This window comes from Syngnathus leptorhynchus, chromosome 5 (assembly GCF_054491065.1).
Source record: "Syngnathus leptorhynchus isolate UIUO chromosome 5, UIUO_Slep, whole genome shotgun sequence".
NCBI classification, from domain to species: Eukaryota; Metazoa; Chordata; class Actinopteri; order Syngnathiformes; family Syngnathidae; genus Syngnathus; species Syngnathus leptorhynchus.
Window position 1 is genome coordinate 5,689,290 of NC_141199.1, and position 27,238 is coordinate 5,716,527.

Here is a 27,238-nt window from a genome sequence, read left to right on the forward strand (position 1 = left end):
CCACATCCTAAAAACATGCTTGGTAGACCAATTGAGCACTCCAAATTGTCCCTAGGTGTGAGTGCAAGTGCGAATGGTTGTTCGTCTCTGTGTGGCCTGCGATTGGCTGGCAACCAGTTCAGGGTGTCTCCCGCCTACTGCCCGATGACTGATGGGATAGACTCCAGTACGCCCGCGACCGCCGTAGCTACAATCAGTGCAAATGATGGATAGATGGATGAGATTAATGGCGGCTGATACACAAACAAAGTAAACAAAGGTATCAAAACATGTCGCACGGCAGGGCCTTGTGGTTTTTGTTGGGATCCTGAAGATGGCGCTGTTGATACGTGATTTAGAAAGTAACCCATCCAGCGGTTTTAATGCCTCTGTCCACATGTCTCGATGTTGTGATCATAAATTAGCTTGAACAGTCCACGCGAACACGGTCATTGATTATAAATCCACGAAGAGACTGAGTCGTGGGAGGACAAAAATTGCGGCGGCAAAGACGTGTGAGTTCGAATAACAATGTGCCACTGCTACCTTAGCTGTGACATTTCTCCCGACCCGGAGGATCCGATGTGAGCATGCGCACTGCATCGCCTCTATGGGGACTGGGAGGACATCACGGAAAAAACGTAGCAGCGGCACCACTACAAACCTTCCACCGAGATTGCGCCAGTACCGCGCACGACTACACGGGCCCACGACTATGCCCAGTGCGGTGCTAGAGAGCGGGACGAGCCCTTGACGGGTCTAAAGCGAAGTCTGCGCCGCTGCAGGGAAGGAGAAACACATTTATTCGTATGGGAGCAGCATGCGGGAAATGGTTGGTGGTTGCTGCGTATGTTCCGACGAGCGAGGCTGGGCTGAGAATCCACTCGTTTACTGTGATGGACACGGCTGCAACGTCGCGGTACATCAAGGTAACGTTAGCCGTTGTTAGCGTGGAAGTAGTGGACAGCTGTGACGGCCGAGCCGGCGGCTGGAGGCGGGCGGATCGTTGGCTCGAGCCTACGTGCGTACGTGTACGTACGTACGTGCGTGCGTGCAAGTGTGTTTGAGGGGGGGCTATTTGTTGTCTCCTCATCACCATACAGGGCCAAGCAAGGTGACAAGCGAGCCTGCATGGCCCCCTGATGGTATACCGTGGGTGTGTGCTGGCGCGTGCGTGAGCCTCCTGGTCTTGTCGTGCACGTTAAACTCAAGAGAATGAAATAACATGTCGGCCAAACCCCGTTAGCCAGCCTTGTGTCCATATGCCTTATCGTTTTGGTCAACAAGGAAACATTTCCTTGAGATAAAGATGATGTGCTGTTGTAAAGTGCTACGAATACCAGGGTCAACACTTTCACACTTTCTTAGTCATAGAGAATTTAGAATTGTAATTCTAGGTTGCCAATAGGCTTGTGTGCCTCACAGTTCTGAGATGTGGTGTTAAAGTTTCCGTGTGGATGAAGAAAAAAATGTAAATTGTTTGTCAATCATGTACACTTTAACGTGATGGTAATCGATCCAGTCTGTGCTTGCTTTTGCCCAAAGTCAGCTCATTTAGACCCTAATTCTGGAAAAAAAAAATGGATGAATGGAAGGGTGATCCAGGGAAATCCATACACATGTTAACATTTTTTACACCAGTTTTTATGCTTGTAATGAACTGCTATTTAACTGGTTTAGGCAGATGGTTGCTGCACCTTTCAGTCTAGTCAAGGCAGGCCCACATTTATTTAGACAGGACATAATTTCATACACAAAGCAACTCGAGGATCATCCTATGGTGGCATGTGGTTCTTCACTTGAGGGTTTCTGTCTTTTATGTACACTGACTGGTCTTACCTTGCTTAATATAAAGAATGCCTTAAGATTACTTTTGTTGTGAGCTGCTTTAATATTCCTGAAATGACTTTCAATTTGTGTATGTGCCTCAGCATGCTATGGCATCGTCCAAGTGCCCACCGGCCCATGGTTTTGTCGTAAGTGTGAATCACAGGAGAGGGCAGCGAGAGTGGTGAGTCGAGCATCACACAACATAAGTGTTCCCCTTCCCACTCTGAGATCACAGTGAATGAGTAATCCGGGTTCTCTGATGTGTTTCCATAGAGGTGTGAGTTATGCCCCCACAAAGATGGCGCTCTCAAGAGGACAGACAGCGGAGGTAAATATGAGGCTCAGTTATAATTAAGATGCGACATTAAAAGCAGATGTTCTTTGATAGACAGACTTTATGCTCTAAATCTTGTGTTGTTGTCACCATTAGGTTGGGCTCACGTTGTTTGTGCTCTCTACATACCTGAGGTGCAGTTTGCCAACGTCCTCACCATGGAACCCATCATCCTACAGTATGTTCCACATGAGCGCTACATGAAGGTATTGAAACAAATTGTTGTAGGCTTTCTCTAAATCAGGGGTCACCAACCTTTTCGAAAGTGAGAGCTACCAATATGATACCTGTCTGAAAGAACAAATTTGATCAAATTACAAATAATATTCGTCTAGTATTAATAACTCATTCATCGCCAGCCGAGTTAAATCAATCTTTGACTTTTATAGCTGTGAATGGCAGTGAATGAGCTAAAAAGGGGAGCTCCCATCCCAGCCTGCCAGTCCAGGTCCCATAAGTTCAAACAATGCTGCCAGACATTCACCATCAAGCTACATCTCTGGGCCTGGCTCCAAATGTGGTGACCCATGTCTGAGCATGGCTCGAAACGCGGGCTTGTTAATCACAGGATCTATAGCGTCCAGATGGTCCATTTTTCACTGACAAGCTCATTTTGGATATTTTTACTCAAGAAAATGAAATTGGCAGTCATTTCCAATAATACCAATCTGTTTTGTAGCAATTTGTAAATAGCCTTTGGAACATCACCAAAATGGACACACCCCCATGTCTTGGTGTCTATTTAGCGGCAAAACTGGATACCAGATTCGTGGGAAAGCCGGTGTGGACAAAGGAATTTATTGTACTATTGAAGACAGTGTGTACTCTTATTTTATATATATCTTGGCCGGCCCGGCGGAATCCCACACCCTTGTCAAAATGACAAGTGTTCTGGTAGAAAAAAAAGAAACAGCATCTTGCTTGAGTTTCCAAGAAGCACTTGGTTCAAGTTGGCTCCAGATAGCAGCCGGCTGTTCTCTTTTCAAGTCTTGCTCACGCCAAGCTATCATACTGTATGTTGCAAAGTCACATCAACACCACAGCACGTCATGAAATTATGTTCAGTCGCTAATTTATTCAGCTAAAAAAAATGCTGACGTATTAGGATGTCATTGATTAAAATGGCGTTCACAGCTGCAATCAAGCTGCAGCCAAGTGACGTCACAAACCTTTTAACTTCACAAAAGCAAACGCTCATTGTTCAAAACTCTTTTTGAAAGCCATGAGCAATACAACACCTGAGCCATTTCTAAATATCAAGAAGAGTACGTCCTCACAAACTCTGTGAGTAAAGTCTCAGTAAGACCGGTCTATTGTAAAAAGGGGCATTTTCAGTGTACTGTACATAATTATTTGTCCATTAAATCCAAAATCCATGAAAAATTCCATTCTGTATATTGTAGGCACGTACTCAACTCATAACATTTTATGATGCATTCTTCTTTCTACAATGATTTTAGAGAAGTACGTTACCACTTTTTTTCAAATCGATACCAATACAAGTGCTATATTGTTCGGACCGAAATATTAGGCACAGCATCAATAAGCAAGCCTCTATTTGCATGAAAGGCTCATCATCCTCCCCCTTGGTGCATAACTAAGAAGCGGAGGAAGCAGGTTTTCGCCTCAACCAAAGGCGCTCGCGACAGGCCGCGGTACAAGCAGAAGTGACGCAGAGCTGCCGAAATGCCGTGGCATAAGCGGAAGTGACAAACGGCATGCCGCGACCTCTGCTGCTCCCGCAAAATGCACTAGCTCTTACTGCAGTAATGTTCCGTAACTCAGACTAAGGCTAACAACAAATCTTCAGTGTACACAACTTAACAATTCCATAATGTTTTTTGTATTTGAGTTTCTTACTTTAATACAAGCATGTCAAGTCATACCACTGCCTTTTTTTGTCCTTTGACCCATTGTTTTTTTTTTATGGCTGGTCTAAGAATAAAGCATTGCCCAGCATCCACTCAAATTAGCCCAATAAAACTTTGCGCATAACAGAGTAATCAGTAATCTTTTCTGGACAGATGCTTAGACTGGCTTTGTGTTTGTAAGTAAATGTACACATCAGAGTGTTGGCGGGCCGGTTTCATATTACTATGTCAGCTCTAGTAAATTGCATGCAGGTTTCTCCTGTCAGAGCCATTCAGCCATAGATTGCAGCCCACATTCCTCAACAGCATTAGATTGATGGTGAAAACGTGACAAGCCACTCTTGCAGGGTGGCCGTGACTCTGTCTGCAGTCTTCTTCCATTTCAAAGTCGATGTCCTTTGAGGGTGAACAAACTCCCCTTCTACAAAGCCTGCTCAAGGCAGGAATATTGAGCCATTATTAAGCCTCCCCACTTTTGTACTGGGCACAGGGACCAAATGAGGGGGGCCAAATGTTACGCCGACACTGGAAGTATTCAAAGCACTGAATCAACTACATAATGATGTGGTCATTTTTATGACAGTCTCACGGAATCTAGAATGCGTGAAATTGACGAGCGAGCCATGTGAGGTTGTGCTGGGTAGGAGCAAGACTGAGAGATTGGAGGGGACAAAGGGTGAAACAGAGGCAGAGGCTAAAAGGTAAAGGGCCTGCCGTTCCTTTGTTCTGCACCTGTTTCTCAGCCTCATTCAACCTACTCTTGTCCCCCACTCACTGTGGCCAAGACAAAGTGAAAACTACCTGCTTGTAGAGGGAAAACACATATCCGAGCACTACATTGCATAGCATTCCAGTGCTCTTTGTTTATCTCTTTCCAATATGATCAGTTGGTTATAGTACTAGTGGAACAGAATGCTCTTGCAAAAGAAACTTTTTTTGAGGTGTCCTTGTGCATTTTACAGTTTCAGCCCAAAGTTTAATGGTACAAAGCAGTGCACAACAAACTGGAAAAGCTTTGGAATATATGTACATATTGAAAAGCATCGTGTTCCTTCACTCTAGAATGCTTGAATGAATTTTAAAAGGTCTTACATGTCCACTCTCTTTCCTTTCCCCAGACATGTTACATTTGTGAGGACCATGGCAGAGAGAGCAAGGCTGCATGTGGAGCGTGCATGGCCTGTAACAGACAGGGCTGCAGACAGGCTTTCCATGTCACCTGGTAGGTGATCATAAATGAGCATGTGTGTACGTGTGGCTCCAAGAAAGATATATTCATATGCCATATGTCACGGGTCTCTTGAAAACGCAGTTTACCCTTACATTGCAACAAATGTACAGCAATAATATTCTCATGATCAATTGATGTTTAAACTAGTTCGTAACAAATTTGTAGCTATTTCTTCTGCAAAAGATGAGTCGATTCAACACTCTCAGGATCATTTCTTGTCAATGGTTTGTAATGAGGAAATACGTGTATGGTATTGTGTGGATTTAAACATAGCTGCTTGTCTCTTCATTGAATGATGCTGTTAGCGCTCAGATGGCAGGCCTGCTGTGTGAGGAGGAAGGCCCAGAAGCTGACAATGTCAAATATTGTGGCTACTGCAAGCATCACTACAACAAAATGGTACGAGGTCCAGCCGTTTTTACTGTATACGCCCGTTTCTTGTCGTTTTTCATTCAAATATAAAAATTGTACACACTTGGTTGGAATTATTCGCCATGTTATTCATATGCCGTATATTCCGCACCATAAGGCGCACTTAAAAGCCTTTAATTTTCTCAAAAACTGAAGGTGTGCCAAGACAATGACGAGAGGGAACTTGTCATGTCTAATGGTGAAGTTGCCTAACCGTTCAATTTGAATATAGAAGTTGAGGATGGATTTGCATATGAATATCAATTAACAATAATGTGAGTACATTACAATATTAGATAGTGGAATAAAGTACAACCGAACTAAGTGTGACTTATTTTTATTTTTGCACCGTAACTCATGGCATTCATGTGCCCTATAATGCAGTGCGCCCTATGTGTGAATTAAATACAAAATAGACTCCGCAATTGAGTCTGCGCCTTTTAACTCGAAGTGCCTTATGGTGTGGAAAATATGTCATTTAATTACACAAGTTCAAGTTTAGGAGTAGATAAATGAAGATATTTCTTGTCACAGTTTTTTTTTGGGTGTGTCAAATATAAAAAAAAAAAAATGTCTGAAGCGGGTCATGTCTCGTGTCGTTTATTTAATAACGTTTACTCATTTACAGCAGAAGAAACGCCGTTCCAGTGAAAATGCAAGTAGTGCCTTCAGTCACTCCCGAGGGCGCTCTACCTCTCCATCACAGGACAAACACCACCACCACCGGCAGAGGAAGGTAAACAAATGACTCGTTTATTCATTTGAGAACCAAATTACACTGGCCAATTTTTGTTTACTCATTTGTACTATTTTACGCAAGTGAGAAGTAGGGCTGTCGAGACTTGTCGAGCTCAGTGATGGCTAATTAAATAGTCAATGCCTTGTTTCTTTACATGTTTATTTATTTGATGCTGTATTGACCCTCGTGGGGATAAGAGGTTGAGATGAAGGATGGATGCTAGTGATTCAAAGAAAAATGTTTAAAGCTTACATATCACGTTTATAAACTCTTCCGTTTTAAGTTTTACTCATTCCGTTTATATTGAGTGGAACATGATCCTTTTGTCTGAATTCCTCGTTTTGATAGCATCACAGGTCCCTTTTTTCTACTCGTTCTGAAGTGCGGCTCAGAGCAAGCCGTTTTGGTGCGGTCTCTTTAAATGCAAATGAGATACCTCACACTCCACTCCCTCCAGGCCGCAAGATGTGCACCTCCCTTTCCGGTCCGACATATTTGTAGTTTTTTAGCCGAGGTAGCGTTTACTTGCGCCGCAAACTTTTTGATTGATTAAAAGATGTCAACGGCAGAAAACTTGTCCAAACATACATAACACATAAAATAAATCCCCTCACAATATTTATGAACACGTCTTGTAAACAAGCATTGCGGTCAAGTTAACCAGTAAGCTAATGCCAGCATTAGCGAGAAGCTAACAAATGCATCTAACACATTGTGTTCCCCAAGAATAATACAGCACCTTCGATGCAACTCATCTGATACAACTACTCCAAATACACCCACAAGAAGGGAAAACATAGAGCGTACAGCTCTAAAATCAGCAGAAAGACTGACGCTAACGCTATGAAACGAGTGCATCATAGACACGCAATAATGTGGTTTATTATTTTTGTGTCATCTCAAGCTTACCGCTTTACTGTGTCCGTCATTTCCATAGATTGAAGGAACCGAACCATCAACAAAACAAAGTCTTTTTGTGAATCCTTCTCCAAACTGACGAAAGATTTCTGAAACATCTGCCCACAGATGTGGGAACAGTGCTTGAAAAGTGAAATTTGACCAGGCACTTCTTTGAGGTTCTGATGCTGGGGACGATGCAATGAGTTGTGTGGATTGATGCATCCAACAATGGAACATTCTGATCTCTCCACTTTGGCATCCTTGAGTTGTTTGGACTATAAAAGTCTCTCTGAGTAATAAAGATGGCGGATTTAAGAAACCGTTTGGCCACACCCATTACCTTGTTTGGTAGTCCCGCTCAAACAGATGTCATGTAATGGATAAAAAAACCTAATAGAAAATGGAGATAACTGAGCAGAGTAAAAAAATAGCCCCCCAAACAGATCATAAAAATATCTCTGCAACACCTAGACCACAGGTGTCAAACTCAAGGCCGGGGGCCAGATACGGCCCACCACATCATTTTATGTGGCCCGCGAAGACAAATTGTGCATCAAATTCGTGTGTCATTACTAGAATTGCAAATTGTCCTCACTTTTAATATCTTTTTTGTTTAATATTTGACCAGTTTTTACTCGTCTGATTTGAAAAAGTCATTTATCAGTTTGTTTTGTAGCTTTTACTATATATAATATGAGGTGCTCATACATTTATTTGGGTTGACAGTCATAATGGCCCTCTGAAAGAAGCTATGACTACAATGCGGCCTGCAAAAAAACCGAGTTTGACACCCTGACCTAGAGAGATAGATTACACTTTTCTATAATCTTGGAGACTCCAAGTACACAATAGAATGAATATAAAAGCATAAGAAGTGGATTTTCCATTAGACGTCTGGCACAAGTTTTCTTTTCCTAATCTCACTCATCTTTCACATGAAAAAAATGCTTGATACCTGGTTGTATTTCTAGGTACGTATATATTTCATAGTGCAACTGTGCATAGTCTATAATTTTTGGTTTCTTATAAAATGTACTTAATATTTCAGCTAAAAATGTTAAGGCCACATAGTGCCTTCGGTTTCAGTTGCACCATTTATAAACATGTCAGGAATGCAGGTACAAGCTGCAAGTTTTTAATGAAAGTTGAATGTACGTACTATCATCCTGATTGTCTTCATTTGTCATTTTCACATTCCTTCAAGGTGTAATCTATTGACAGTTGCTGTACAAAGGAGAAGCTGCTGGGTGTTGTGATATGCTGACATTTACATACTATGATCTGATTAGTCAATTATTCAAGGCTACTATATTGGTGACCAGCAAAACAGTCGTTTGTGGCAGGGGGAAGTGTAAACCCTATGTAATGTCTTTTCAGAGTCACAAGGACAAGATCCGTCAAAAAGAGCGCCACAAGAAGTCCTCCGACAGCCTGGTCCCTTCAGTGATGCCCAGCAGTATAGACATGGTATGAAGAGCGGGGCTAATGGGAGAGTTGTTGGATAGACAATAGGGATAGACTGATTATTGGCCTAAGCAATTATCAGCCGGGTCAATCTACGGTTATCAGTATTGGACTTTTTTAAAAACCTGACTGCTGATAAGATTTCAATGACACACTGTGTTAACTTACATCTTATTAAAATGATCAGTTAACTTTACAAGAGAGGTATTTGGCCCTGGGAACGCTCTCTTTGTTTGACTGAAATAAAAGAATGAAGACAAGTAAAAAATTTTAACATTTCAGTGACAGTACTGTAATTTTCGGACTATAAAACGCGTTTTTTGTCATAGTTTGAGTGGGGGGGGCGACTTATACTCAGGAGTGACTTATATGTGATTTTTTTCACAAATTTTCAAAATTCAAAAATCCGCTATGTAGTGAAACCACAATAAACGAACCGCGATGTAGCAAGGGATTACTGTCATTTGAACTGCAAGTGACGTCACCCGTGCCGCGCGGCGGTTGTTTACATAAAGGACAAAGGATTCGATCGCGGGATGACGAAGGGCCCCATGAACTACCGGCATCATTAGCAGCTTTGTTTGTAAGTGACACGGAGGATGAAGAGTTTGAAGGATTTCATGATTTGGAGTGACACAGAAGGTTTGAAAAACTATTGTGGCGTTTCGCACGCCCGGTCCTTCTCGACGGAAGTTCTCTTTCACCTCCGTGGATGGAAGTCAGGGGCCGGCGCTCGGCCGGGTGGCTGTCCGGGGACGGTGGATGGGGCTCGGACATGGCTTTTACGCACGCCTGGTCATACTCTACGGAGCTTTCTTTCACCGCCGTGGATGGAAGTCGGGGGCCGGCGCTCGGCCGGGTGGCTGTCCGGGGACGGTCGATGGGGCTCGCTCGGACATGGCTTTTACCCACGCCCGGTCATACTCTATGGAGCTTTCTTTCACCTCCGTGGATGGAAGTTGGGGTCTGGCGCTCGGCCGGGTGGCTGTCCGGGGAAGGTGGATGAGGCGCGGACATGGCTTTTGCGCACGGCCGGTCCGATTTATGGAGCTCCCTTCCACTTCCGTGGCTGGAAGTTCAGTAGTTGTTGGCTCGTTGAACTCTTGTTTTATTAAAAAAAGAGCCGTTTATCAAACCCATGTCTTTCCTGGTACTTTGTTAACGCCACAAAATAGTTATATACTAGATCTCTGCAGCGCACGCGCAGCGTTGTTGACAGAAAGAACGAGGAATTTGATCGATGGATTTCATTATTTGGAGTGACACAGATGGTTTGATAATATTGTTGTAATATGATAGTTATTTGAAATATACTTTATACATCGTTATATGTGTCTGTGGAATAATTAGAAATGCAACTTACAACGGGTCCGACGTCAGCATATGCGGCGCATAAGCGGCATTGTTTACATAAAGCAAGATTGATGGATTTAATGAATTGTAGTGACACAGATGGTTTGATAAACGTGTTATTTATGTAATACTTACTTGAATAACTCTGAATGTTACATCAGGCCCGTTCTCCGCTCTTCATTTGTGTATATGTCACGTTAGCATACCGTATCGTTTACCCTGTTGTTGCTGGTTCATGTCTGTTTTTGGTGTTAGATTTTGACAAATAAATTTACCCCAAAAGTGCGATTTATACTCCGGTGCGACTTATATATGTTTTTTTTTTCACTTTATTGTGCATTTTATGGCTGGTGCGACTTATACTCCGGAGCGACTTGTAGTCCAAAAATTACGGTATTTCAAAATTTTGAAAAACTATTTAATGTAAGCTTTCATATAACTTTTTAAGACATGCTGAGATGCTCCCTGAACCATTTGTTAGGATTGTAAAAGATTGTCTCTCATATTGTCTATCTATTGTCTCTGCTTAGAGAGATTTCAACAGAGTTGGAGTTTGTATTTATTTATTTATTTATTTATTTATTTAATGCCAATATTTTACCTTTTATTTAAAATGAGTATCATCGATAATTGGCATTCTTGACAATAATAATAATTCGTATTGGACCTGAAAAATACATCAGAGTCTCTTCAATACAATTAACATTTACAATCATTTTTGTGTGCATGTGTGTGTTGGAATAGCTTTCTTCCAGTCACCACAGTTCCAAAGACAATGAGGCAAAGTCCAAGAAGCTGATTTCGCATAGTCATGGTCACCACAGTAAGAAAACGGGAAGCACTGCGAAGAGTGGCTCCTCTTCCTGTTCCTCAAGTCCATTCAATCCAGGTATTGAACTGAGCAAGAATAAAATATTCAGGCATCGGGCAGCTTGAAGAGAAGGACTTTTGTTTAATTGGCTTTTTCTTGCTCATGAAGGTGGAGCTCTATCTTCAGCTCAAGATTCCCACCAGTTTTCTTCCTCTTCCCGTCTGGAGCGTGACCGTGAGCGAGGAGGCGGTGACCACAGTGGCGAGGATCGCAAAGAGCGTCACAGGAAGTCAGCCGTCCAGGGGGCCGAAGAGGGCGGTGATAAGGGGGGAGATAAAGATGAGGATGAGGAGGATGAAGATCGCAATTATCATGAACCGCCCGAGTTGACTCCTGTTGAGGGCCCTCTCGCGGGGTCACAGAGCCACGATCGGTCTGATGGAAACTCAAGTCCTTTTGAGAACAAGGTCACAATTTCAACTTTTGGATCCATCATGCGTATCACCTCCACGTCAGTGCTGGGTAGTAGCAGCAAGATTCGCAAGATCTCCTCTTCGGGAGACTACAAACCTTCTAAGTCTTTGTGTAAGTTGTCCCAATTGAGCACACCACCTATCCCGGAAGAAGCGGAACTGGAGGGTAAAATTAGCCCGCCACCCCTGTCCCAAGAGAGAAGGCACCGTGGCAACAAAAAGAGCCGCCATGGTCCAGGTCGACCTCGGGGAAGCAAAAACCGAGAGAGGAAAGAGGACACTCCTCATCACCATCATCACAACACTGCCCCGCCTCCTCCACCACCAGTCTTCACCTCCTCACACTACCCGAGCCCAATGTCGGCTCCACACCTCACCTTCCCCCCCTCACTGCCCACCACCACCGCTTCCTCTTCGTCATTTTCGTCCTCCTCAGCTGGCAGTTTCTCCACAAGCCGTGGCAACTCGCTGCTTGGCTCGGGTGAGTGGGTGTGTGTGGCTTCCCTCAAGTTTCCTGTGCATGCATTCTCATTTGCATAGTCGTTTGCAGCTTGGCAGAAAATGCTTGGTAAATGCCACAATAGCAGTTTATCTATAGAACACCGAAAGAATCCTTCCATCTAACTAACAGAAGTTTGTGCTCTGCCTGACTGTCTTCAAAACAATCCCTTATAGTTAACTGGATGTTGAGACTCGGATTGCTGGCCGAGACAAACAAGATTAAGGATATGAAAGCACACACAAGTAAAAGTGAATTAAAAAGCAGATTCACATATTAGGTGTCTTTACCAAAAAGGTATCTCTAAATCGACAACTGATATAATGTAGACTTGACCGTTGTGTGAAGTACATAAGAATTTTATTCGAACACCAGCGACCGGGACAGATTTAAACATTAGAATTAGCTTAAGGTAGCTCTGTATCAAGTGTCGCTCTCGCAGTTGTAATCTTTTCACTTGCATTAGATGACCTAGAGTAGGGATGGGCAACAGGCAACCACACTAAAGTGGTAGCTTGAATGATTGCTTTTAAAAAATACATAATTTAAAAAATAAAAAAATCTGAAATAAAAACCAGGAAAACACAAAAATATGAAAAAAATATTTCAAATAAAATCTGCAAACGCACGACTCTGGGTGCCAAACTGCCAATATACACGTGTTGACTTTAGTTTTAAGTTGTATTATCACCAATTACAACAAAATGGCAAGACATCTTTTACGCGAGTAGGCCACATCAGGATTTTAAGCTATTTTCATTTTTTCTTTTTAAGTTTGATGTATTTAAAAGCCCTGGGCTCGGTGGCACACTGGTTAGCACGGCCGCCTCACAGTTAGGAGGGTGTGGTGGGTTTGATTCCACCTCCGACCCTCCCTGTGTGGAGTTTGCATGTTCTCCCTGAGCCCGCTTGGGTTTCCTCCGGGCACTCCGGTTTCCTCCCGCATCCCAAAAACATGCTTGATAGGCCGATTGAGCGCTCTAAATTTCCCCTAGGTGTGAGTGCGAGTGCAGATGGTTGTTGGTCTCTGTGTGCCCTGCAATTGGCTGGCATTGGATGGATAGATATTTAAAAGTCTCACAATACATATTTAGCCCTGTATTATAATTTAACAATTTCCCAAAAAAATCCACCTGTTGCTGAACATTTAATTATGATTATTATCATTATGAAACCTGACCTGTTGCTGAACATTTAATTATTATTATTATTATTATCATTAGGAAAAGGGCAGGTTCGGAATAAACACGAAGAATTCATTCAGAAAGGTTTAGTGATCCCTGATTTAAAGAGTCAGTAAAAATTTGTTGAGCAGTGTTATATCACTGTCAAATCTGGAAATTGAAAATGGTTATCTTTTTTGATGCTACAGAAACATACAGCTCATTTTTTAATAATCATTCTGCCTCCCTTGCTCAGGTATCTATTCCAGTCTTAAGAATCCTCTTTCACTGGGCGGTGGCATCTGCAGCACCTCTGTCTCTCTCGGTGGTGGGGTGTGTAGCACCTCCTTGTCCTTGGCTGGGGGCATGTGTAGCACCTCTCTCTCATCAGGCCTCCTCCCTTCCCATGCTCTCTCACTCTCTCTCCCATCAAGCAAAGCCGCTTCAAACCCACAGGTCTTTACAGTACTACATTCATCCAGATATTATTATCTTTATTATTCGGTGCAATACGAAGAGATGAAGAGTTATTTTATATTAAAAAAGTGGGTTCAGAATGAAAAGTGAATTTGAGTTTTTTAACCTCATTTAACTTGAAATAGAAACATTCTTTACCCTTATTTTTAACTTTATGAACGTTGTATCTCCACACTTGTCTTGCTTTTTAAAATGAACTTCTAGATGCATCATGGTTCGAGCAGCTCCTACAGTGTGACTTCCACGCAACCTTTCATCAGCGGTCTCTCGACACTGCCACCACTACTGAGTCAAGCCCCAACCTCGCTACCAGGTATGAGGCAGAAATCAAAAGAAATTCTATCATTCAATCACCATCAACATATTTACTCTTACCATTTACAGATTCGGATATCCTCCGTCTATTATGTCACAAACAGTAAAAAAAAAACAAACAAACATCACAACACTTTGAGTTGTTTAATATTACTGGCACAATAAATTTTGACATGTTCCCTTTCATAGAATCGGATGGTGATGACTGTCGCTTCCCATGTCAAGGAAACTCGCCAAGGGAAAGTCTTTCCTCACAGTATGTCTTTTGTTTTGTATTTTCTTTTTTACAATTGTGATTAGATGATAAGAGAAGCAATATGTGTAGAGTGTAAATTATGACCCGACCAATATTATTTTTTAGGCCGATGCCTATATATGAAAGAAAAAAAAAAAATTACAGATTAATCGGCTGCTTAATTCGAAGAATACATAGCGAATATATAATTTTTTTGTCACTTCCAACAAATATAGGAATTAGATATATAACATTTGACTGTTTTACAATACTTTGCCCTTCAGTGTTTGTTTAATTTTTAAACTGAGAAAGTTAAGGACAAAAAAATGCAAAAAATAAATAAATAAAAGCATTAAACTTGGGAAATTGATACATCCATCCATTTTCTGTACCACTCGTCCACACCGGAGTCGCGGGCATGCCGGAGCCGTTCCCAGCAGTCATCGGGCACTGATTGCCAGCCAATCACAGGGCACACATAGACAATCATTCACACTCACAATCACACTTACAAACAATTGGGAGTGGCCAATCGGCATGTTCTTGAATATGAGTGGAAACTGGAGTACCTGGATTTCTCCCACGCAGGCATGCGGAGAACATGCAAACCAGAGTCGAACCCAGCACCTCTGAATTGTGGGCCGGGCATGCTCAGCAGTGCGTCACTGTGGCGCTCTGAAAATTATTATTATTTTTTTTTAAATAACAAGTTTATCGAACTATCTGTCAGTCCAAATCATTAAATTTCCTGACTCCGGAAGTCAGTGAATGGAACTCATTGTCAGTGGGGCTCCAATTATTCCACAACCATGGTGCGCCCTCGTGCGGTTTAAAGTGAAAATAAAATGTGAATTGAACAACTATACTCGAAAGTACGTCAGTAATGTGTTAATGATCAAGTAAACATTTGTGAAAAATTTCTCATATAAGTCACTCCTGAGTATAAGTTGCATCCCCGCCCCCACCCAAACTATGGAAAAAAAAGCGCGACTTATAGTCCGAAAAATACGGTAATAGAATAAATGGACAAATCAACAATTATTTTGAAAAGAGCTGTCATCGGCCGATATAACGGCAGAACGATTAATCGGTCGGGCCCTACTGGTAATTAATAACAGGTTAACAAACCAAGTAACAAATGAAACCTGACCCTCTTGCTCTCTCCATCACACACAGGTCTCCTATGAGCTCCCTTCCTCTTCTTTTTGACCAGAGAGATGGTTTAGGTGCAGGAGTTCAAGCATGTCCTGAGAACATCCCCCAAGCAAGTGCTCACATTGAGCTCCTGTTGGAGAAACATAGCAACGGAGAGATTGGCGTCAACAGTGAGTATCGTCATTCTTGCCATTCCAAATGTTTATTAGAAGAAAAAGTTTTGTTTTTCAAGAAAACTGAAATCACCTTAACAATACATTTACAGAATTGACTCCACGATAGCCTTGAGAAATCCTGGAATTCACATCCAGCTCTCACACCCAATTAATAATTTAGTATGTGCGACAAGCTTTGTAAAGATGTTATCACACACATTTTAGTTTAAATTTACAAAGCAAAGAATGTTTGTGTGCATTCCTTCGATTTACATGGAATCATTACTGTATTTGGAGGTATGTCACAGTCATAGATAACAAATTTTAAGTTTATCTGAGTAGAGATTTTGATTCATGGTGAAAATGAAACAGCAGAAAATTATTTCATCCTCATGTTGGATTAGAGATCAGCACTTAATTGATTAATCGACAACGAATCAATTGGTTTTTATAATTCATTAATTTGATCATTAATTATTTAGATAACTTTTTAAATTTTAAATTGTCCAAAGCTTCAGGTTGTCAGCTTCTCAACAGTAAATATTCTCCAATTGATGTGGTTACTCATTAAAGTATGTTTGTGTTGAATCATATTAAAGCATTTGCCTTTATTTAAACAATTTAAAAAACTTCTTATTTTCTGACATTATGAACAAAAACAGTCTGAATGCATTATTATTTATATTTTTGCATGTCACTATATCCTGTTTTCAATTAAGGGTACGAAAATTAAAACGTGTTTTAATATGATTTGATTCATCGATAAATAACAAAATAACAGAAAAATTTATTATTAAAATAATGATTATCAACTGGGCTCCCTGCTTGTCTCACACTTAAACATCTTAGTCCATTTTGTGTCACATAATGTCAGCAAAACAAAAGGATTTCTCAGTGATATGGATTGTTTTCTGTCTTTGCCAGTTGTAGACATGCTCCAGTCACTTCACTCGCTGCAGCAGGAGAACCAACGGCTCCAGGACCAGATTCTCAGTCTAACAGCCAAAAGAGAGCGTCTACAATTGCTCAACACAGAGCTTGCCGTACCTTTTCCTCATGGTCACTCTGTCCAAGGCTCTTTGCACACTGCAACCCGGATGAACTTCCTGTCTTCAAGTCAAGGTCAGATTTGGATATCTTTCTTCGTTCGTCCCTCATCAGCTCACCTTTGGCATCATGTCCATGGTGCATTTTTAAACACAATTGCACGATTTTCTTTTTTGAGTGAGTTCTATAAAATGGTCTTTGTGTCTGAAATTAAGAGGTCGCCGTTTCGAATGTTGGCATTGTGGCCTTTGCATGTAATTTCTATGCTTGCATGGGTGTTTTTCCTCCAGTACCGTGGCTTGCTCCCACATTCTAAAAACATGCATGCTGAGCTAATTGAGACCCCATTGTCCATAAGTGTGGATGAGAGTGTGAATGGCTATCTGCCCTGCAACTGGCTGCCAAGCAGTCCAGGGTGCCCCCTACCTCTCGCCCAAAATCAGTTGGAATAGGGTCCAGTTCACCTTTGACCCAAATGAGGACAAGCGGGAGTGAAAATAGATGGGTGGGCGAATGAATGAAATGGGCTTTGACTCTGCCTCTCTTTTCTCAGACCCCCTAATCACCAATAAGAGTCCCCTGTCGAAGAGCAGTTTCCTTAATGACACTTCCTTTGTTACCTCCTCTGAGGTGAGCACCTGTCTTTTCTCCAAATATATTAACAAATTCAGTCTTGGCCTTTCCTGCTTGGATGGTAATGATGAGGGCGCTGGCTGCTTTGAGCGACTGCACACATCAAAATAAAACCCCAAAGTGATCTCGAGAAGAAAAGCCTAAAATTTCACTTTGTTTCTGTTTCTATCCTCCCAGGACCTCCACTCTGGTAGTCCGTCCCGCAGTAGCTCTTCCCTCTCCTTCCAGAGTACTCCTCCCCCCCAACAAAGCCCCGCCTCCCTGAGTCAATCCCTGTTGAATGGGCGAGGTTCAGGTGACAGTTTGGGGCAAATCAATCAGGCTGGCAACGCCACTCAGCCTGTGGCGGGCGGGCTACTGGCATCTCTTTCAGGAAGTCCTCAGCTGATGAATGGGGCACTCAGCGGTTTAAACGGGGTAATAAATTCTCCTGTCCAGAGTGCCGCCCAGTCGACACTCCCTGCTCTGCGCCCCCAGCCGCCTCCCCTCAACCCCCAGACATTGGCACAGAGCTTTCAGCTTCCCAAGACTGCGAGCCCGTACGTAACCAAAATGACTCAAGAGCAAAGCAAGGCTTTTGTTGGTCCCATATCACCCCAACTGTCAAGATGTTAGTATCTTTAGTTAGTAACATGTAAATCTAAGTCATGGTTTTGTTTTCTTATCCATCTTTCAGGTCTTCTCTTCTTTCAGAGCAGCACAAACAGATCATTCTGGAGCAGCAGCAACAACTTCAGCAGTTCCTCACATCACAGAACTTCACTCCTGTAATGACTTATTTTAGACCTACTATGCAAATAAGACTTTTTATCGAACAATTTTCTTTTCAAAGAGTAATTCTATCTATCCAATTTGTTTGATTAATCCGGAGTCGGGTCGCTAAGGCATCAACGTTACTTCATTCTCATCAAGCTCTCGCAAGGTTATCGCAAGGCATCCCCTGGCCATAGTCTCTCCAGTGTGTCCTGGGTAGAGGATTGGTGGCTGACACGGGAGTGCAATTTCATCCAGTCCCATACCATAGTAAAAAATATTCTGTCCCGTCCTGCCCCCTGTGGAAATAATTCCTATTCCGTCCTGCTCTCAGTCACACTCTCGGATGTCAGCTACTACATAAAAAAAACTAAAGTTGCATGTTACTCATATACACTATTTCCTGCAACATTTTATTTTTTTTTTCCTACTGGTTGATCCCGCTCCCGCTTGTCTGGAGTCGGGTTGCAGCGGCAGCAGGTTTCACAGAGAAACTCAGACTACCCTGTGCCCAGCCTCTTGAATGCCAAGGCAATCAATCCCACGCCAGCCGGGAGACATACTCTCCCCCTACATCTCCTGGGTTGTCCCCAGGTCACGCTTGCATCTGGGATCTTGTTCTTTCGGTCATGACCTACATCTGGTGACATAGATGACCGCAAGAACGCAGATCGACCATAAATTGTGAGCTTCACCTGTTGGCTGAGCTCCTTTTTCACCAGAACAGACTGATAAAAGCCTGCATCACCGCAGACACTGCACCAATGCGCCTTTCTATCTTCCCCTCACTCATGCAAAAGCTCCTCCACTTAGGGCAGGGCAGGGCACGGCACCCTTTTCCGACTGAGGTCTCGGATTTGAAGGTGCTGATTTTGATCCCAACCGCTATACACGGCTGTGAATCACTCCAGTGAGAGTTGGACATGGCGGCTTGTTGAAGCCAACAGTACCACATCATCTGGACGAAGCAGAGATGCAAAACTGGGGCCACGAAACCAGATACCCTCAATGCCTTGGCTGCGCTTAGAAATTCTGTCCATAAAGGTTATGAACAGTGATTCTTTCATTCATTCTCCAAAGTCACTCATCAAACTGTGCCCTTTTGTCCTGTTTCGTACATGGGACATGCTTATGTTTGACAATGGTCATTGTTATAAACAATCCCTGATGAAGTCAAATGACAGAAAACAGCTCAGCAAAATCAGACTTTTTCAAGCGGGCAGCTTCTTGGTCGAAATCTTCAATTCCATGGGAGATATAGAAAATGCATTTTTTTCATAAGTGTTGCATATTGGATACTTAAGGGAAGTTGCTTATCTTCTTTGCGTGACTTTGACAAGCCCTGCGAGAATTGTCATTGGATCCGTTTTTGATCAACTCAACAAACTTTCCTATCCTGTCTTAGGAGCAGAGAACAGTTATTTGCCAGATGCTTCAGCAGCAGAGACAGAGGGAGCTGCAGCGCCTCACACTGGCAGGAGCCCTCACGTCTGCGCCAAACTCCCCCTTATTGGCCCAGTCTGCCAACCTGCTGTCCTCAGCCACTTCCTGCCCTCTGCAGGGCAACCAGGGGGGAAACTTCTTTGGCCGACAGGAGGGCGTCCTTCACAAGCCTGTGAGTGATTCTGCAAGTGCTCAATCTTCATTGATAATTTTTTTAACATTGTCAATATTCAGGCTGCAGGTGAGAAGGGTGGAGACAAGAATGGATGAAGTCCCCAGTGATACTACACCATCTTAAATGAAGATATCCCTCGAGGAATAACTGAGGTCAACTCACATGACATGAGGACGTCATTTGTACTCTTGTCGTCTTAAATGAATGTATCGTACAACAGGATGGACTTGGGGGTGAGGTTTTTGTGTATGGAAGTTGATTTATTGGAAGTTCTTTAATAGTTTGTATACTGGCAGCTTTTCAGAGATCATGAGTACTGTGGTCTCTTCTTAAATTGCACTAATTTTATTAGCTCGACCAACGGGCCTGCTTACGTGGACACCTTACTCGTCCTAACAGGTGTGGTCTTGGTTTTTGGGTTGAAGCATAATCTCAAGCACTGACCCTTAATGAATCCTTTCCATAGATGTTCCCATATTTAGACTCTTGGAAATGAATGACATTAATTCCATCCACATGTGAGCCACATCACCCATTTGTCTTCCTGGAAATGTTGTCTTCCCTTTGTGATCACCGCACCCATATTTCTTCCAGGCACTTGCTTACATTTTATTTTATACCATGCGAGAGACTTGCTGGGCCGATTGCTGACGATAAAAGGCAAACGTCACAACAACAAAGACAAAATGTGGTCAGTTGCATTTCAATGTTAATCTAGATATATTACCTCAAATTTTCTGCCGTGTTTTTCTACGCTGATGTGTGGCTTCCATTTTGTGCGAACTCCTTTTACTACCTACATTGAATATAAAATGCCACAGAAAATCTTCTCATTAGCCATGTTGTAGTTATTTACTGATGTCTCAATATTCAAAATAGTGTGTTGTTTCTCCCTAAAACTGGTATTAGTGTGTACTTGCTTCTATTCAAAACCAGAGACCTTTATATCTTTCTAGTTGCTGTGGAGATTAAGAGGATGAAACCAAACATTTGGAAGTTAGAATTTCTTTTCCTGAATAAGTTTGCACTTGTCATGTTAGTAGCTATGTAGACTTTGTTTTTGATGAGAATTGGCACTCAGTTGTTTTGTACATACAGTACAGTATATATTTTTGTTCGTGGTTTTTTTTTTTTCACGTCATCTAACTCGCTGTTCTTTTAGCAATACTGGATAGATAATGCCTTAACGATGTTAAACATACAGAGAAAAGGTTGAGCTCAAGGGCACAATCGCACTCCCTCTTTGGTAGTCTTTTTATTAGGGGTAGATGGCACTCATCATAAGCCAATTTATACATTTTATAAGTAACCAATTTCATGAAATGAAATATGTGAATAGCCTGATAGTCATAACTATACTGTCTTTACTGTCTTTTTTTTTGTGTTTGGCTACAATATTTTTGGGTTTGTGAGGTGAGAGAAAAGTACTAAATGGAAATCTTGCAATGAAGCCTGCACAGTAGTGTCCAAGTAAAGGATGTAAACTACAGTATAATGAAAACGCTGTCAAAATGGTGTGTTATTTGTGGTGATACCTGCTCAGAAGATGGTGAAGTGAGGTGCAGGTGATCCTTACGGGTGCTCTCATTCATGGCTGTTGGAAAGCTTCATCTTGCCATGTGATGCTTCCCTTCTGTAGCTCCCAAATTCAGTGATTTACCATCACAGATGGGATTTTCTTTTTGTTTTGTTTGCATTTTTCTCGTCTTTTTTTTTTCCTGTAGCAATTGTCAAGGGTCTGGTTCCTCACCTCTTCAATTTTGAATATCGTGTGACATCTTGAGTGCTACCTAGTGTCTGTAGATGTCAGAAAGCAAGTTAAACACTTCACTATGAGGTGATTAAATACTGTAGCAATGACACAACGGGAATGTTTATAATGTTGATTTGATAAAAACAAAAGAGGAGTCAACATTTCAAGATTAAAAGTGGGACATCTATAATTTTACCAAGTACAGTATGTCCTGAGAAGACAATGTCCATGGAAGGGAGGCGTGGAAAAAACATTTTCTTCTTTCCCATGTTGCACTGGGGCAGTGTAAGCCCAAAACTATTTTTTGTTGATTATGAGTTGTATATTTTTTGTGGAAGACTTTTTTTTTTTTAAAGCTTTGAATTTTGGTGAACCAACATAATCCATGTTGTGAATGTCGTACTGTGTATCTTCAGTGTGACAACATTCGAGCAACCGTCTCACAATGAGGTTTGATGAAAAGCAAGTTACTTGTTGGAATCAGAAATGCATAAAATGCAGTGGTTTGATTTATCAAATATATAATTAAATACAAAGTTATTACTATGCATGATTTTAAATGCATTGTTCCCTGGCAAAAAAATCTAATGAGCACCCAATTGTAATGACAAGCCTATTGTCATTGTACAGTGTAATTGCCTGAAAGAAGTGATAAAAAAAAATGAATTGACAATATTCAGATGAAATCCCTGTAAAGTATTTTGATACTTTTGTGTTTAAAATTAAAACAACCGATGAATACAGGTTTTTTTTTTGTCAATAAATGTATTTTGCTGATTTGTTTCATATGTTGTTTAAAATGAGTTCTCTGTGCGTGAGTGTATGTAGGGGGGGGGTACCATTTTAATGTATTCAACTGTATGCATTTTTGCACGACGTAATATAAGAATCATGTGCATACAACTTGAACACTGCTTTGGACCACTATACAACATTTAAGAAGTAGTATTTTAAACAGTTCATTTTAATTTGCACATTAAAAATAAGCTTAACGTGTGAGCACTTTTGCTCACTCTGCTTGCTCACAAACTTGAACGGTGTATAATAGAAATTTAAACCATCGTATTAAGCAATTAACTACCGAATGAGCGACGTTTCTTCAGAAGGAAATCGTTTTTGTTCGTTCACGTTCCGCCGTGAGAGGGCGTGAGCCTTGGAAGAGGAAGTGAGGACATTGCGCACTACTTGGTTTGTTTACATTTTACAACCAATTGCCCGTCAGCTTACTCGTTGAGAATTTGAGATCACTATTGCCGAGCAACTTGCCTGTTACTTTCTCCATTCTTGTTACTATTCGCCTCCATTTGTTCACAACATGAACATGGTCTGGAGGGGTTTGCAACATTTTAGACGACCTCAGCAGCTCTTACTTGCTCCCTCCAAGTTGGTAAGATTTTCTTTCAATGTTTTGTCGCATATCTCGTTAACATTGTCAGCAGAAAAATCCAGTGCTACGTTTTATGTTTGTGTTAAATTAATCTGATATGTGAGTATTAAGAATAACAAAAACCTAAAGTTGCTTTGCTTTATGGTGACAAGTCGCCACGCCTTTTCACTCACCTTTGGCACACCTCATTACACAAACATAACATACGCTTTTTGATGTTTTTTTTTTTTTTTTGAAGTCTTGAACACATTCTAAAGAACAAGTTTCGCAATTCTTTCATCAATACATCACCCCATTGTCGACATAGCCAGTAAGAAACACATACTAGGATAAGTTGTAACAGTTAGACAAAATGTAAAATAAAGAAAAAACAGAGGCCAACCATTGAGATATGAGCGATTGTCCTCGACAATATGAGGTATCCTCTTTTTCAGCAACCCAAATCTGGTCACCCTAAATAAGGGATTTACGCTGTCGACCACTGACAAAAATCATTCATACCTGCGAAAGTATGAAAAAAGTGCCCTTCAGGTGAACCTGGGGGAGCGATAAACAATACAATTGGATATACGTCACTTTCTACTAAACAGGTGAGCTAATGACTCAATTAGCATTTAGGGCACATTATTATTATTATTAACCTCGTACGTGCGCTAGTCACTCTCTCTCTCTCTCTCTCTCTCTCTCTCTCTCTCTCTCTCTCTCTCTCTCTCTCTCTCTCTCTCTCTCTCTCTCTCTCTCTCTCTCTCTCTCTCTCTTCTCTCTCTCTCTCTCTCTCTCTCTCTCTCTCTCTCTCTCTCTCTCTCTCTCTCTCTCTCTCTCTCTCTCTCTCTCCTCTCTCTCTCTCTCTCTCCTCTCTCTCTCTCTCTCTCTCTCTCTCTCTCTCTCTCTCTCTCTCTCTCTCTCTCTCTCTCTCTCTCTCTCTCTCTCTCTCTCTCTCTCTCTCTCTCTCTCTCTCTCTCTCTCTCTCTCTCTCTCTCTCTCTCTCTCTCTCTCTCTCTATATATATATATACATACACACACACACACACACACACACACACACACAATATAAACTGACATTTGATAACAAATATGTACGCGTTTAATTTTGATGTAAAGTTCGGCTGCCTTTATATATTATTCTACAGTATATGTGAAAACGAGTGGGCCGTATCTTTGCGAAGTACAAGCAATTACATGAGTGTAGTTCGTCTCCACTGCGATGGTGGCGCTCTTACTAAAATTTCACTTACTTAGGAAACAAGAAGTAGTGTGTGGAATGAATTGACTGGTCATTACATCGTCAAATAGTCAAACATCGTTTAAATAGTTAAACTACCTTTTTCTTGAATGATCATTTATTTGTTAACTTTACAAACGACATCTGTTTTCACGTGATTAAACAAAATTATTGTCACTGCATCACGTGACTACCGCTCTATAGCCGAACATTCGTTTAATTTGTAGCATGCAAAGCAACATAATTGTCCTATTACAATTCGCCATGTGTTTATAATATTCGTGCACACCGGTAATTGGGTTTTTTTGAGTGTCAAAAAACATTGTAATTCCATTAATAGAGATAACTTTCTTGGTACTTTTTCATTGGACCAACATAGATCACGTGACTTATAGAAGCCAGCAATTACTCAATATTTCTTAGTTTTTATAGGCCCCAAAACGGCACAACTGTCCTCAATTTACTTACAATGTCTTGACAGGCAAATGTGTGTTGTTTTTGCTAGGTGACGTTTGTCACTCTCACTTTAAATTGTAGTGCTGGAAATGACGTGGTCCCCGTTTCACTTAAATGGGTTATCGCTTCTCGGCCTTTTGGCTAAGATCAAGTGTAGTATCTGTTCTTATCAGTTTAATATCTGATACGTCCCCTATCCGGGGACCATATATTAAATTGATTTTTGGAACAGGGAGATGGAATAGGGGCTTGCTCCGTCCACTCCACGCATTGACCTGGTATTGCAGTATCTCCAGGAACGGTGCACCCCCTCTAGTGGTAAAGTTGATCCTCAACTGATATATAATATTTATGGATACTTTGGTGTTTAATAGAATATATTTATGGATACTTTGGTGTTTAATAGATATCTATCCATTTTCTGTACCGCTTTGTTGTCCCCACGTGGGGTCGCGTGAGCGTCGCGAGCGTACTGGAGCCAATCCAGGGCGTGCTGGAGCCTATCCCAGCAGTCATCGGGCAGTAGGCGGGGGACACCCTGAACCGGTTGCCAGCCAATCGCAGGGAACACAGAGACGAACAACCATCCGCACTCGCACCTAGGGGCAATTTGGAGTGCTCAATCGCCCTACCAAGCATGTTTTTGGGATGTGGGAGGAAACCGGAGTGCCCGGAGAAAACCCACGCGGGCTCGGGGAGAACATGCAAACTCCACACAGGGAGGGTCAAAGGTGGAATCGAACCGGCACCCTCCTAACTGTGAGGCGGACGTGCTAACCAGTACTCCACCGAGCCACTATTTGGTAGACATGTTTATGTAAAATTGTCGCAGCATAGAAATTATGAAAGTAGTTCAGCGGAGAAACATCATCAACTGTTTTTCTTTTAAAATATGTATATACTCGATTTTAAACATGCATGACATTTTGGTCATTATTGGAATTTCTTTCCTATATGAAAGTGCTGTGTTTATAGCAAAAATGTCTTTCTCACTCTCACTTTAAGTTGTAATGCTGGAAATGACCTGGTCCCCGTTTGACTTCATTGGGTTATCGCTTCATCGGCCTTATGGCTAAGATCAAGTGTAGTATCTGTCCTTATCAGTTTAATATCTGACACGTCCCCTATCTGGGGACCATATATTAAATTGATTTTTGGAACAGGGAGATGGAACAGGGGCTTGCTCTGTCAACTCCCTGCATTGACCTGGTATTGCAGTACCTCCAGGAACGGTGCACCCCCTCTTGTGGTGAAATTAATCTTTACCCTTGTATTTGATAAATATCCATCCATTTTCTGTACCGCTTTGTTGTCCCCACGGGGGTCGCGTCGCGGGCGTGCTGGAGCCTATCCCAGCAGTCATCGGGCAGTAGGCGGGGGACACCCTGAACTGGTTGCCATCATCAACTGTTTTTCTTTTCAAATATGTATATACTCGATTTTAAACATGCATGACATTTTGGTCATTATTGGAATTTTTTTGGAATGTTTAGATTTATTTTTGTGCTCTTTTAGTTCAATGTCTATATTATCAATATGATCTTGTTTTTATAGCTGAACTGTCATCCATTACAGGTGCACATTCGTCCTGAGTCTACACAGCCTGTCCCTGCAGCTCGGTTGCCGTACAGGGTGCAACTGTGCGCTGGAAAACGCTATGCCTGGTGTGCCTGTGGGCACAGCAAGAAACAGGTTTGTCTATGAGAAAGAATATCCACCATTTTGATTGGAGTAGAAGGCCTGAAAAATTAGCTGCTCGTGTATCATGATGACAAAGTGAAAAGGCACATTTAACAAAGTCTGCTGAGCATGGGTGCAGCTGGTACTGGGGATGTGGGGGGGCTCTGTCCTCCTCAGACTTTTCAAAGAACCATCCAGACGGGATGGTCCATTTTTGACTAACAATCTCAGTATACAGCTTGCCCTAAGCGCATTTTCAGTCGACAGCAAATGCTTTTCTAAATGTGTTAATTGTACGTAAAACCTAATGAGGTATTTGGTAGAGAAGGTATCATTTAAAACTACATTAACTTGTGTCAACAAACATGGGGAAAAAGAGACCGAGAGAAATTTGGAAGGGGGGGTTCAATCTGAGTTTTCTAACTTTTACACAATTTCCATTTTGGGGTTGACTGCTTTTTCTTTCTCTCAGCCTTACTGTGATGGAGCTCACAAGACCAAAGCACCAAACATTTCTCCACTCCGCTTCACCTCTGACAAAGACAAGACTGTCCTGCTGTGTGCATGCAAGCAAACAACAAATGCTCCTTATTGTGATGGCTCTCATTTCAAAGTCATCTACAATGATGTAGTGAAGTCAGTCAAGAGACTGTTTAACTGACCAATTTTTATGTCTACAACAATGACTGTATTATGTTGTAATAAAAACACATACCTCAATTTCTAACGCTTAGTAGTCATGTACTCTTTACCTCTCCAGTTGAAAAAATTGGGCCTCATTCACTAATTTGTGCACATAAATATTTGACACAAATATCTGTGATTCATCAATGTCTTATTAGAATTTGCACTTACCCTGTGAGCTCATTTACATCTCAGACTATGCATGCACCCAATTATTGAAGCTTTTCGGCAAAAACGTTAAACGCGCATCTTAACCTGAGTTGTACGACAAAACTAGATTAATTGATAAAAACAATAGTGTCAGATGGAAGTTCTGTTGTCAGAAGTTTTGTTTTTAGCCGGTCACTCCGGTTTCTTTTTTGTTTCGGGTACATAACTTATTTTTATTTGGGACATCAATTTAATGCTTTAAATTATACAAACTAGTGAAGCAAAACAACGTTTTGGATGAATAAAGGTAACATCTATATATATATATATATATATATATATCTTTATTTATTTATTTATTTATTTATTTATTTTTTTGAGTATTTGACTTTTCTTACAAAGAACGACTTTTCTTGTTTTACTGATCTCATTTCATTTTCCCTACGTTATAAAAGGCT

At 41.6% G+C, this 27,238-nt stretch overlaps 2 protein-coding genes, 1 long non-coding RNA gene and 2 other non-coding genes across 7 annotated transcripts; 4 read left to right on the forward strand and 1 right to left on the reverse strand.

Moving 5' to 3' along the window:
• The first annotated feature begins 504 nt into the window (after nucleotides 1-504).
• LOC147056307 (protein AF-17-like) lies at nucleotides 505-21,992 on the forward strand. Of its 3 annotated transcripts, none has more exons than XM_085912306.1 (20): nucleotides 505-908; nucleotides 1,911-1,990; nucleotides 2,083-2,137; nucleotides 2,240-2,349; nucleotides 5,133-5,236; nucleotides 5,551-5,644; nucleotides 6,288-6,392; nucleotides 8,673-8,762; nucleotides 10,857-11,001; nucleotides 11,092-11,877; nucleotides 13,315-13,514; nucleotides 13,740-13,848; nucleotides 14,040-14,106; nucleotides 15,262-15,410; nucleotides 16,320-16,517; nucleotides 16,996-17,072; nucleotides 17,253-17,614; nucleotides 17,752-17,842; nucleotides 19,234-19,443; nucleotides 19,506-21,992. In XM_085912306.1, the coding sequence occupies exons 1-20, from the start codon at nucleotides 800-802 to the stop codon at nucleotides 19,539-19,541; spliced, it is 3,177 nt and encodes a 1,058-aa protein (XP_085768432.1). In that variant the 5' UTR covers nucleotides 505-799; the 3' UTR covers nucleotides 19,542-21,992. The 3 variants fall into 3 exon arrangements, with proteins under 3 accessions (XP_085768432.1, XP_085768431.1, XP_085768434.1); XM_085912305.1 differs by having other exon boundaries at nucleotides 506-908; nucleotides 6,285-6,392; XM_085912308.1 differs by lacking the exon at nucleotides 505-908 and adding an exon at nucleotides 1,114-1,149 and having other exon boundaries at nucleotides 6,285-6,392.
• LOC147056308 (uncharacterized) lies at nucleotides 13,022-22,957 on the reverse strand. Its single transcript, XR_015066076.1, has 5 exons — nucleotides 20,982-22,957; nucleotides 20,174-20,242; nucleotides 15,236-15,370; nucleotides 14,655-14,760; nucleotides 13,022-14,535 (listed from the first exon to the last, which is right to left on the reverse strand). It is a non-coding gene; the product is annotated as an uncharacterized LOC147056308 (long non-coding RNA).
• Nucleotides 22,304-26,673, forward strand: LOC147056309 (uncharacterized). Its single transcript, XM_085912309.1, has 3 exons — nucleotides 22,304-22,586; nucleotides 25,842-25,958; nucleotides 26,419-26,673. Exons 1-3 carry the CDS (start codon nucleotides 22,515-22,517, stop codon nucleotides 26,605-26,607), a joined length of 378 nt encoding a protein of 125 aa, XP_085768435.1. The 5' UTR covers nucleotides 22,304-22,514; the 3' UTR covers nucleotides 26,608-26,673.
• Nucleotides 24,388-24,578, forward strand: LOC147056310 (U2 spliceosomal RNA). Its single transcript, XR_015066233.1, has one exon. It is a non-coding gene; the product is annotated as a U2 spliceosomal RNA (small nuclear RNA).
• LOC147056311 (U2 spliceosomal RNA) lies at nucleotides 25,318-25,509 on the forward strand. The gene has a single exon (XR_015066279.1). It is a non-coding gene; the product is annotated as a U2 spliceosomal RNA (small nuclear RNA).
• Nucleotides 26,674-27,238: the final 565 nt, after the last annotated feature.

Coding starts and splice junctions, on each gene's coding strand:
- LOC147056307 (XM_085912305.1), top strand. CDS start 800: ATGCGGGAAATGGTTGGTGGTTGCTGCGTATGTTCCGACGAGCGAGGC. Junction 1,991..2,082: donor AGGAGAGGGCAGCGAGAGTG/GTGAGTCGAGCA, acceptor GTGTTTCCATAG/AGGTGTGAGTTATGCCCCCA. Junction 17,843..19,233: donor CATCACAGAACTTCACTCCT/GTAATGACTTAT, acceptor ATCCTGTCTTAG/GAGCAGAGAACAGTTATTTG.
- LOC147056309 (XM_085912309.1), top strand. CDS start 22,515: ATGAACATGGTCTGGAGGGGTTTGCAACATTTTAGACGACCTCAGCAG. Junction 22,587..25,841: donor TACTTGCTCCCTCCAAGTTG/GTAAGATTTTCT, acceptor CATCCATTACAG/GTGCACATTCGTCCTGAGTC. Junction 25,959..26,418: donor GTGGGCACAGCAAGAAACAG/GTTTGTCTATGA, acceptor TCTTTCTCTCAG/CCTTACTGTGATGGAGCTCA.